The sequence below is a fragment of the Lasioglossum baleicum genome, chromosome 6, assembly GCF_051020765.1.
Source record: "Lasioglossum baleicum chromosome 6, iyLasBale1, whole genome shotgun sequence".
In the NCBI taxonomy this organism is placed as follows: domain Eukaryota; kingdom Metazoa; phylum Arthropoda; class Insecta; order Hymenoptera; family Halictidae; genus Lasioglossum; species Lasioglossum baleicum.
The window spans coordinates 9,602,127-9,614,891 of record NC_134934.1 but is presented as its reverse complement, the minus strand read 5'-3'; the positions used below and the strand labels follow the sequence as shown (position 1 = coordinate 9,614,891).

General features: G+C 34.5%; 1 protein-coding gene across 5 annotated transcripts in view; it reads right to left on the bottom strand.

Annotated features, from left to right (window-relative positions):
- The window catches only part of LOC143209918 (beta-glucuronidase), a 30,912-nt gene that overhangs the window by 5,045 nt on the left and 13,102 nt on the right, over positions 1–12,765 (bottom strand). For 2 of the 5 annotated variants that reach the window (XM_076426237.1, XM_076426241.1), the window contains exons 1-5: positions 6,562–6,858; positions 1,906–2,088; positions 1,648–1,746; positions 918–1,094; positions 73–305 (exon numbers count right to left, since the gene is read on the bottom strand). In XM_076426237.1, coding sequence (XP_076282352.1) covers positions 73–305; positions 918–1,094; positions 1,648–1,746; positions 1,906–2,073 — 677 coding nt within the window. In that variant the 5' untranslated portion in view covers positions 2,074–2,088; positions 6,562–6,858. Of the gene's footprint in view, positions 1–72; positions 306–917; positions 1,095–1,647; positions 1,747–1,905; positions 2,089–3,546; positions 5,047–6,561; positions 6,859–8,417; positions 8,574–12,765 lie in introns of those variants that run through there. The other 3 variants (XM_076426238.1, XM_076426240.1, XM_076426239.1) reach the window with 3 other exon arrangements.

The window sequence follows — 12,765 nt, the reverse complement described above, 5'->3', positions numbered from 1 at the left end:
AAATTTATGTGAGTATTTACCAGATGAAAGTGCAATATTGATTATAAATGGTATAAGTGTATATTTACTTGCCTGTGGATGCCAGCGTAATTGAAAAAATCGAACGTGTAACTTTGTACGTGTATAGTTCCATTGTCGACAGCAGTGTTGATAATTCTACCTTGCGGTACACTTGTTTGCAACAACGTATTGTCCACGGCAACTGTTATGCGATTTTTACCACCATATAACAAATAAGACGATATCTCAGCTTCGAACGGAAGATGTCCCATTTCGTGGTTGGTTACTAACCCACCGTTTACCCACTGGAATGTACAAAAAGAACGAGGTGATCGTGTAACATTTATATTTTTTAATATGCATTTTATGGAAACAATATTTCTACTAGGAAACAGTTCGAAGACTATGGATTCATACAGGACGAAATAGTCAAAATGATCACCTGAAATAACTCGTTATTTGTTGGCTTTATTCAAAAATGTTTGTAATAAAATTTATTGTCCAATTTTTACATCTACGAGGCATAATTTGCATTATTCGGAAGCGTAAGGCTATTTTTATAAAGCTGCGACAGCTGCATGCTGTCGAATAATGCAAACTACGACTCGTAAACGTAAAAATTGAACTTTTTAGAGCGATAGCGTCCTAGATTGATCTTTTATCTACCGCTTTTGACTACTGAAAAACTCCATCATTGCATTATCGAGAAATGAGAAGGCGCATCCCGCACCCTTGCAATCCTGGAAACGAGTAATACCATGCACTTCTTGCGGCACGACCGCCGACCGTGTCAAATAGAGGGGGAACGTCACCTCCCACCTTAGTGGAACGAAATAGTAGGAGAACGGGCCAAATACGGCTCGCGGGCCGCGAGTTGGACAGGTCTGATCTAATGCAATACAATAGAAAATACTTACCACTTGCGCAAGATAATTCACTGAGCCAAACCGAACGAAAACCCTCTGTTCTCGCCAGGAAGAAGGCACGAAGAATGATCGTTGATACCAGACTGCACCTATGTGATCTCTAAGTCCCCTGGAGGTGGTGATGTCATTGTAGGATGATGGTACTGGCATTTGCATCACTTTTCCTGCCTAAAGGAGCGATGTGTGTCTTATAAAGCATTCACAAGAAGATTTTAAAAATATGCACTTTGATAAGAGCACTACAATTTATAACCGGTGCTGGATAATATTTGGCAAATTATACAGAACGTATCTAGTAACTGGGCCGAATTATATCTCGGTTGTCATCGAAGGGAGAAAATAATTCTAGCGAAATGTTTTGCACGGTTTAACAAGCTATATTGTCCTGTAATGCGAATTTTGTATTCTCAATTGATCCTCAATTTCTATCCTCAATTGAGGAAAAAGCATCCCCACTATAGCGCCTACTGTCTCCTTCCAGTTGTTAGCATGGACAAAGTACAAAGGTACATAGAGGGGGAAGACACGTGACACCAGCGAACGCGAAGAAGGTGCGCGATGCACGTTGGGAAGATTGGTAGGGGAAGCAAGCATTTGAGGGGTCCCAACCGTGCCCAGCACTGATCTATCATAAGCGTTAAACAACTTATTTGTTATTTCAATAAACGCAAAAGCAAGTAAATTCTTAATAAGTAGTAGCTAATAACTTGTTTAACCTTACCTTGGACAAATCGCTCGCGTACCATGCCTCTTTGTAGCCTTTGAGCGAATCGTCCGATGGGGAGACCGTGAAATCCCAAAGACCGTCCAGAGATTTCACCTGAGGGAAGTGAAGTTGAATTCAATTCGTGAATGAATGAAGAATATAGCAAACAAAGTATTCTATCGTGACGTCACAGACGTTCATTATTATCATTGATTCATTATTCAGTTATTATAAATGGTAAGTGATCGTAATAATAAGGAAAAGAAATTATACCTCTCGCGATTCACTCTCGCGTGGATAAAGCATACCAGGCAGAGGGACGGGCACATCTTCCTCTTGTGGCAAAGGTGAATATTCTATAGGTGCTTCTGGATATCCAATATCGGGACCCGACTCTCCGGCTATCGCGGCGCCAATGAAGAGGAAAACTAAATGCCACATTCCTCTCGAATTTTCCTGAAGTCCGAGAAATCATCCCACCGAAAAATAGTCAGTTCCTCCAGAAATAGTATATACATATGTAGGAATCGAATTCATTGAATCGATTACGAAACCATTTTGTAAAGTATATCCCCGCCATTTTCGAATTTCGAAGTATCAAGTTCAACATTAATAATTCAAATTATAATTATAAATTCAAGGAATGTAAAAATATTGTTGTATTACTTCCATCTCACTAAAATGGTTAAGAAAAGAAATTGACGTCTATGCAGTTCCCGCATTTTGCAATTAATGCGTCAAATTTTGCGTAAGAATCTGCAGTCTATTAATGATGGTTTCGATTCAGGAATAATTAATATTGATCGATGTCTTGATGATGTCACATGGATGATGTCAATTGTAAGGTGTTAAGTTCTAAGCTTGAATACAGAGAAAGACAATGGCTTTTTTTATGAACAATAATAATAAGATTAATTTTTAAGTACGTCAAGTTGTGTTGTTCTAGAAATTTTTAAGAGGCTTAAAGTTGATTTTGTTTGCAGAGTTTCTTGTCTTTAAACACTTATTAAGATTTTATTCTAAACTTTTCTTTATTGTTGAATGTGTTAATAATGTTTTTGATTTGAAATTGTTTCCGAATACTAACTTTCCAGGAGATGCGCTTCGTTTTGTAAATCAGGTACAACTGATATTGATTGCCGCGTAACGTTAATTTGTAGGCTATCAATTGATATGGTTATCAGGTAAACATGTGGAAGATAATTTTTATTCTACACCTTTCTCAAGAGGTATTGTAAATATAACGAATATAATAAATGAAAAACTCTTTTCATTTTTTAAATTCTTGTTCTTATTAAATATAGTGTGTTAATTGTTGAATTATCTTGATTGAATTCATCCTATCAACATTGGATGTGTATTTTTTATTTTGCTTCGAGGTGTTTTGTCAAATAGGGTAGCTGTTAAAGTATCGTGTATATTCAGAAATTGAGAGTACAATTATCTATGAAAAACAAGTAATTGTTAAAATTAAATTTAACATTAAATTAATATGAAATTGTTTAAAACATTTATATGACATTTATATAAGATACATTTGATTATTCAATCAAATAAACTATTACATGTTATTAAATCATGCCTCTTATCTTTTGCGATAAAAAACTGATAAAAATAATCGAATTAACTTATCGGTTGTTATCAATCTTACTTATTAATCTGCTTATTAATCTGTTACTTATCAATCTGCTGCATACGTTAACGATTATAAGAATCGGTTGATAGAGCACTCTGTTCGAAAGTATAATATGTATATCGATTATAAAATTCTGTGGGACTTTATGCGATATTTGCCGATTTATTCCTCCGGGTCAATCAGTATACGGTCTAAGCGTGCAATAACCTAATACGAAGGAAGTGGGTGGATTTTAGGATAGTCGAGAGTGCGATCGATAATATTTGGGGGCTTGTTACCCGATCAAAACAGAGGTGTATTTCACGTGTATCCTACTGTAGGGTGTCGGCTGCAGCAATATTGGCTTCCTGGCACGGTACCCTCCTACGAGAGCAGACTTCCCTTCCCAAAGCATCAAATCGTTTCCTCGTGTCGCACATGTGCAGCGTCGCCGCTGGCCCTAATTCTTCGAATAGACACCACGAGAATTTAACAATTGCTGCTGTCTATAGCGGCGGGAACGATGCCCTCGCGAGCGGTATCGATGGATTCACGGAAAACCACTGCATCCTTTGCAAATAACCGAGCAACCCGATGCGGTCGTTTCGATTACGCTGCTCTGCAAAAGTATTCCGACGTTCGCTTTCGGCTTGTACTGTTTTTGAAAACCGGTTTTGGATACTAGAATCGATACGTAGAAATCGATCAACCATTTCAGTAAATATTTAGTTATTAGATTTTTAACTGAAACCTTGAGCAAACTAACTTTTACCGAAATAAAACTTATTATCAAATGTCTAAATGCTTTCGGCGCTACCGTTTCGATCAATTACTAATATAGCAATTTTGCAAAATTTTACTTCTTTCCTGACGTTTCGGTTCCGTTTTGAACCTTTATCAAAGGTGGAAATTTGCTTCCAAACAAAAATAACTAAATCTTATTGTTCGAAGTAAGCAACATTATACGTAGTCATCATTTTCATCATTTATAAATAGACAGCGGAGCTTTATGCAAAATAAACATTTTCTATTTGAATTGCAACACACTGGAATGAGATAGAAATTTAATTTGTTCCTTAATATGTTTAACAGGTTGAAAATCATATATTTTTTAATTCCTCTAATGTGTTTTTTACTGTCTTAAATTATGCTTACTCATTTTTGTCATACGCGTTCGTTTACTGTATCACATTTCGACCGAAATATTGATTAATGTTGAAGTATAGATTATATTTATTTAAAAACTAGAGATAAGAGCTTAAAAATCAGATTTATACTTTCAAGGGTGTCCCAAAAATGTCGGAGAAACTTGAAAGCGGTGGTTCCTGAGGTCATTCGAAGTAACTTTTTCCTTAACGCAAATGTCCGTCTTGGCTTTGTTAAAGTTTGTTCAATTTTGTTTAATTCGCTGTTAACGGATTAAATTATCTAGTATGTTTACGTTGCCCAATTAACATAAACATACAATTATGAACGATTTTTTACGAGTTGGAACCTTATGAATAAATAATTGTATTGGTCGAGGAAAGTTTAAATTAATTTGATTCAATTATTAAAGATCCATTACTAATACGTTGATTAGATGCAGAAGACTAGCACATCTGCTATAATTTGTTTCACACGTCGGGTTATACATATATGTATATCTAGTTGTTCCACCATCGCATTTAATTGAATGAATGCAGTTAAAATACATACATCACTTTTATATTACGGAGTAACTCGAAGCACATTCGTGCCTTATTATTATTAGATTAATATTAGATTACGCGAATTCAGGTAGACAATTTTTATTTTGCATCAAGATCCGCTGTCTATATATGTTACAGTGAGTTTCACATTTATCTAACTATGTCACATTATCTTATAAACATAATAAGAATGTCTAAATAAGAAAAATCTAAATTTTTGGTCATTTTTCCAATAATATACAGCCAAAGAAATAAATTTGGTAAAAATTCCTCGGGGTAGCATCTTTGCAATCTTAATAATCGCAAATTAAGAATATTAGAATATTAGTAAACCCCTAGTGTTAATGACTAGTTTAATTTTTTAATTCTACTATTTGTAATAATGGGCATGTTTATACACATACATGTAGTAAACTGTTTTGCAAAATTATTTTTTACATAATTCATAATTACTTCTCACATTACGTTTAAATTGCTGCAGTAAAACAAGTTGACAAATGGACTTCTTTAGACGAGTCAAAAAATAATGTTTCCAATAAATAAGTAACGTTTCAATTTTGTACTACCACTTTGAGAAAATCACTTTTCTGTGAAACAAATCCAAACACAAGTATTAGAACTGTTTCCTACATACAGAATTAAAATTTTTGAATTAGATACCACCATAGAGTTTCCGGCAACTTAAAAATTCAAATTGAAGCATTTATCCTGAACTAAAATGATCTTAGAACAGCCGTTTCCAACCTTTATGCTGCTACGCCTCCCAAAAATAATTTTTTTCCGCGTATCCCTATCTTTTAATAGATATAATAATATAGACACGTTTTAAATAATAATAACTTTATTACAAAAAAATACTGGCGCCTCCTCTCTCAGGTTGGAAACCGCTGTCTTAGAATATTTATTATACTATTCTATAATAATATTCTATAATTGTGGTATTTATCAGTAGACTGCGGATTTCATGCGTTTATGGCAAAAATAGTAGGAAGATTAGATGAATTTATATTTCTGACAACTTAATAAAACCACTAAAGACACCAAAGAAATAAGTAGCTCTTCGGCTCCTATGTTTCGCGATTAATGCGAAAACCATGTTGATTTTGTATAAAGATCCGCGGTCTATCTATCAGCTTTTCACGGTTTTTCATCTGTCTAGGGATACGGGCAAAGTGTGCATTAAATTTCTGGCCATGTCACGCGATTTAACAAAATATCAGTTCCTTTCAACAACAACTTTCGACCACCAGTATCAAATTCACTTCACACTATGTATACACTAAACTATTAAACAAATTGCATCGTAACTGCCAATCAATCTACACATTTTCAGCTGTATCGTTGCTCAATAATTCTTCAACAAATATTGTTCACAACAGTATCCGAGAAAATATTCTTTCCTGTCATCGGCAAAAATCACCGTGCGCCAATATGCAGAGGATATGCAAAATCATGTCCCATCAAAATCCTGTTTTGCCGCGCGTCTAAGGTCAGAAAACTGATTAAACCTCTGGTACGCGAGGTCAATGAAACTCTTCTTCGTTTGAGAGACTCCGATCGATCCGGCTTAATCGATCCGCGAGGTGAAATCGTGGTCGGTTCGCAGGTGGTTTTAAGACTCACCTGTGCAAAGTGTCAGGCCCGGAGGATTGCCGAACGAGTTCCTCGCATCACGGACAGATCGATTGATTTATTACGGGATGATCCACGCTATCCGTTCAGCCAGCGTGAACAAGAAAACGGATTCGCGGCGGTTTTTGTGTTTGCGGTCCGCGGTTAACGCTGGTTAACGCGGCATCGTCACACACCGCGGTTGTTAAAACTTGGCACGTTCTCCCCTGTTGAGATCTTACACGCCACTAGACCAGAGAATCGGTTATACCTACCTATCCCATCGGACTGCACTGCGAGCTCGTCAGCCGGCTAGGCTGCTCTTATATACCGGGTGTCCGCGACTCGCCAGCATAAACAACCAGTCCGAACGATAACCCGACTCATTTTCGTCTTTTCGGAACGAGTGTTGCGCGTCGCGCCGCACAATGGGACCTTTCGTCCAAATCGGAGACAAAATCAAAGAACTTTGGATAGAAATGAAAAGAAATTCGGTAGAGCGATGAAATTTTTCAAAAATTAAAGCCGAAACATTGCAGAATATGGGAAAAATAGGGACATTATGGTAAGAACGTTTTTTAACGTTGAGAAAATTCGTTAAACTTGCACAATTTCGAGAAAATTGTGGTTTTTCCAATACCACGCGCGGAAAAATTTTTTTTTGAACATACTGTACTTCATTTCCCGTAGATTTTTTCACGCTGATTTCAAATCTGGTCTCAAAATTCGTCTACGACCTCAGGACATTGCAAAATCGATTTCTTGAAATTCTACATGTTTAACGAATTTTCTCAAGGGTAAAAAACGTTCGTACCATAATCTCCCTATTTTCCCATATTCTGCAAAGTTTCAGCTTTAATTTAAGAAAAATTTCATCGCTCTACCTCATTTCTATCGAAAGTTCTTTGATTTTCTCTCCGATTTGGACGAAAGGTCCCAATGGCATAGTGGTCCGAGCGGCCGATCCAGCAGTTCATTTGGTTAAAAATATATAAAAACAACTTTTTAAAAACCACGCTTATATTAAAATGCACTAAAAAGGAGAAAATAATTTTTTTAGTGATATTTTCCCCCAGAATTTTAAGCAATTCGTTCAAAACTTCTTCTGTTATAAAATTAGTGTCAGAATAGATAGGAAAATTTAAATAAAATCATGACATTAGTGACTATAAATAAAAGCGTGGAGCGCCCACGAAGATTACTTCAATATAGTTTAACGCTCCACGCTATTATTTTTATAGTGACTAATGTCGTGATTTCATTTAAATTTATATTAAATTTTTCTATCTATTCCGACACTAATTTTATAACAGAAGAAATTTTGAACTATTTGCTGAAAATTTCGGGGAAAAATATTATTAATCATTTAACTGGATTCGGTATTTTATGGAAAACCAGCGAAAAAAATTATTGTCTCCTTTTTAGTGCATTTTAATATAAGCTAAATATGAATATAAAATATGAATATTTTAATATAAGCTTAATATAAGCTATTTTTACTCGAAAATGAAATATTCTTTCCTCGATAGAACATTTCCACTCCCTATGATTTTTTTGAAATTTTATTTTACTTATTTTACACAATTTTACTGATTGTAGAAAGTTATTTGATACTCGTCAAGAGAGTCAGTTAGGACTTCACAGGTCAGCCGCATGCACCAGACACGAAGTCAGCGGATCACGTTTGTCACATTTTCCAGTCGCTTCAATTCACCCTAATTATTCGCGATTCACGCAACAACAATTTGCACCGTGATTTAAACAGAATTAAACGGCGTAACCGCTGTCGGTTGAACTCGGCTGTGCACCTTAAATTAGTATTCCGTGCAAATAGAGATTAGTTCGTTGACATTTGTAGGTATTCCTACCTGCTAAAGTATGTTTCCGGACTTCTTGCTCGACGTTCGGCGTCCCTCTATCTGGTGTACATACAAGACTGCGTTATCAGGATGACGTTATTTGAATTCTTTACGTTCATGCGCTTTGAACACTCTATCTGCGCGCTACAAGCATGCTCCTCTGCATTTCTCCTATCGCTTCGTGATTCGGCTGATACACGATAAGAAATTCAACTCTGCGCTAATAGTAATATGCATTTCCACATCTGCATCGATAACACGATATTAGCGTTGTCTATTACACGGGGGGAACTTCTAATTTATTTATTCAAAGTATATTCTTTTAAATGTTCCGTTTTGTCGATCGTAACGAATTAATAGAAATTAGATCCTGGATCGAACCTGTGCGCCGATAACATAAACTAATTTCTATTAGTTTGTTACGAGATCGACAAAACGGAATATTTATCATGGATGGCGAAAATTCCACAAATAATGAAAGTTTCTTTGCGTCAATGTCAAGAATAAATTTTTACTTTGCTAATTGTCAAACAAAATCAACGTTTCGATCCCAGTTTGGATCTTTTTCAAGATTTATTTGAATCGCGTCTGTAAATTAAATATGTTGTTGTAATTTTGGAATTAAATATGTTGTTGTTGAGAAAGATTGATTTTGTTTGACAATTAGCAAAGTTGCTTTATGAAAACATTAAAAAATGTATTATCAGCAAATACGATCGATAGAAGAAACATATTTACAATGTCAAGAATGTTTGGAATTGATACCATGCGGATTCTCAAGGACTGGTCTAACACAAAAAATTCAATTGCTAAGATAAATAACAGAAAATTATTTCTTTTAAAATGCAGAATGAATAAAAGCCTGTGCGCCGATAACATAAACTAATTTCTATATTCTTTTACTTTCTTGCGTGAACAATTGCGGTTTCGAAGCATCAACCTCAGAATTATACACTGCGGAGCATAACTATAGCACCGTTAAAATTCTCAAGAGTTTTGTACATTTATAACAATGATTTGGAAGTGTTAATAGCTTTAATGAAATAATAACAACTGCGAAAATAAATTGAAAACAACTTTGTGGTAGAGTCACGCTATCTTAAACATGCGCCCGACTTCTCATTGACGACATAAATAATAGATAACAGCAAAGGTCAGTGTAAAACTAATTATTAGAACCGTTTGAAGATAGAGTTCTAATATTTTCAAAAGACATATAGAAGGTTAACGAAACTGTTTGCCAAAATTAATTTGAAAATTACACTTTGAAAAATTTGACAAAATGATATGCTAACAATCTAACGAATATAAGAATATGCTAACATGACGAGAAATGCTAAAACTGTAAAAATATAAACTTAGTATTTCATAACTTCCACGAGAAATCGACATCTCAAAATTTTCTTTCATATATTTTTTAAAATTCGGTCTCGAAACTAAAAATTCTGAAAAAATTCACGGATGTGTATTCTAATAGCTAAAATATGCCTGATTTTTTCCAGAATTTTTATTTTAAGCGAATAAGAGAAATTACGGAAAAACCTGATTTTCTTTGTCACCCACCCCTCATGTCGATATATGGGGTTGAAAATTGGCCGAAAGTATTTTCTTTGGATAAGCTATCGAATGGTTTATCGCAAATTCAATTTGGTTTAGGATTTTTGACCTTCTTATCGGCCTGTACCCTTTCTTTATCTTATACCAAGGTTCTATTGATAGAAAATCGTGAAAACCGTACGTGTATTTATTGAGATAGTGATATTGTCACATTTCAATCTTACTTCGACGTAGTATAGAAATTCGGAGCGCTGACATTTGTCATTAATGTGAAAACGAAAACTTGCAAGATAACGAAGAGGTTTATTTTTATTCGTTGACTCACAAAGTGCGGTTGTCGTTACAATGAAACACGCAGATAAAGCGACAAAGCAAAAGTCCACTTTCTTAGAAGATTATTACCAGACTATGCTGCATGTAAAAGAGTCTGCTGTACAGGGGAACCGTAAAATAATTAACACTTTACCTACCGGAAGCCTATTAATAGGATTTTCAATAATTGTACTGTACCAGAAGGAAGCATAGACATTTTCTTTTACATTGCAATCTTAAATGAAACTATCAGATGACGTTATTGAGAGTGACTTGTTAGTTCACATTGAAAATTGCTGTTGCCATTAAAGGTTCCATTAAAAAGTGTTTAGCCTTGTACCATAGATTTTTCAAAATAATGCAATAATCACCGGTCGTTAATGTGTTAAGATAATAAACATCAACTGTTATTATACTATACACGGTGCATCGAACTTTTATGTTTGTTTTACTTCCTTTGAGATAACGATAGATAGTAGTCTATCAAAATATGTAACTTTGAAGTAGATCGCTAATCTCGAATGACGGTCTACATTGCGTTCATTCACAGCATTCGTTATCACTAGATCGCTGGTATTTACAGGGTGACAAGAAATTAACCCTTTGCACTCGAATGGCGAGTCTGAGGCGCCACTAAAAATTGCCATTTCATTATTCAAAACAGTTTTAACATCATTAAGTTTGTCTGTATTTTATAAATTGCAAAATGCTCAAGTTTTATATATAAGAAAACAGTTTTAATTTGATGTGCACAATGTAAAAAAGATTACATAGAACAAAAATTATCCGAGTTGAAACCAATATCTCGATTTTGGTATTCAAATTGCTTCGAGTGCAAAGGGTTAACTTTATTTTATCGATTAGTTTAATATTGTAAATATTTCTCGTAATTTCCCGAAGCAATTCTTGCCTCAGTTTCAATCTGTTTTGATCGAAGAGTGTACAGCGGATTAAGCAATTCATTTCACTTGATGGTTCAATTAATCATAATGCATTTGACTTATGTTGTTAGGGCTTCCTGAATGGTTGGGTTTATAATACAGACGTACGACGGGCCGCTGTAAATCAATTAGTTGAATTAATTTAGGATTGCCAAAGTACTATGCACCACTCAAACAGAAAACAGAACCCCATCGCACTGATTGGTGCACCGTTCAATCCACGTTGGACCGAAAGAAACGTTATCAGTTCTTTTACCAAATGTGCAATCAGAAGACTGAATTTTTAATCTGTCCTGATCTTAGATCAAATACTTTAATTGTTTTAAGAAACGCAATCGTTCGAAAATTAAAATTAATTACTCAAGCAGAGTAATAACAAATGATTTCTCAGTTGATGACTTGTGTGTGTGGGTTCGATCAAAACTAGTGTAAATATAAATATGTGTACAGGCTGTTCTTTGTTCCCCTTAATTATTTTGTTATTTGTAAAGAGAGAAAAACATTTTGGCAGGAAGTTTCTAAAACGAACGTGTGTCTATTTCTCATGTCAGTATCATAACCGAAGAAAAAAATGTTTGTTTCTAAATATCACCGTATAGAGAATAATTATAATTATTATGAAATGTGTGACAGTAATTTAATTAACTCTAAAAATCATTAGACAGAACAATTGTTCGAACGGCAACACCTTTGTTAGAATGTTTTGCTTTATACGAGTCGTTCGTTAAGTGGGGAAAAGGGTGAAAAATCGATGTGGAATTGCCAAGAGAATTCAGCGTGGTCAGATTAGCAAGCATCGAATAAAAGTGTACGGTTTGACGGTTGATAACAGTCTGCAACGGAAGTACTTGTGCAATCAGCGTGCCATATTCATGGAAACAGGTCTTCTTTGATTATATTACTTATTAAGGTTTCTGTGATGTGTATGATTACAGTTCAACGTGTTTGAAATCCATTGAGAGTGTCTCACCGGAAGTACCTTGTTTATGAAAACATTACCTAAGAATAATGCCAAAACTGTACAATTTGCTAAACAAATTGCACAGATTATTTTAATTTACAATCTATAATTAACGTACAAGTTTATTATCATGAAAATGGAAAAAATGTTTCTTTAGTTCATGTTTTTGCTTAATACGCTATCTATCACTTACTATTAAAGTGTTATTATTATTTCGACTGTTTTGAACATGGTACACGTCAGATGTCGATTTCTTGTTTAATTGGTTTCTGCTAAATATTTATAGTTTCGAAGAAATGTATAATTAAAACAGAAATTTAACAACACGTGCATTGTTAAATACATGAAATTTGTAATTATCAACCTGCTCGTTTCATCAGTTTTATTCTGTAATAACTTTTATAAATAAGTAGTTTTCTGGTAATTATTTGACAATTTACAGTTTTGCTTATTTGAATCTATGATTTAATTGGATCTAACAGAAATTGTGTTTCTGTTTTATCAATACCCGATAATATTGATATTTGCAAAATACACACGTTTAGTCGACAACCAGTGTTGGGCAAATTTTATTTTAAATAATGAC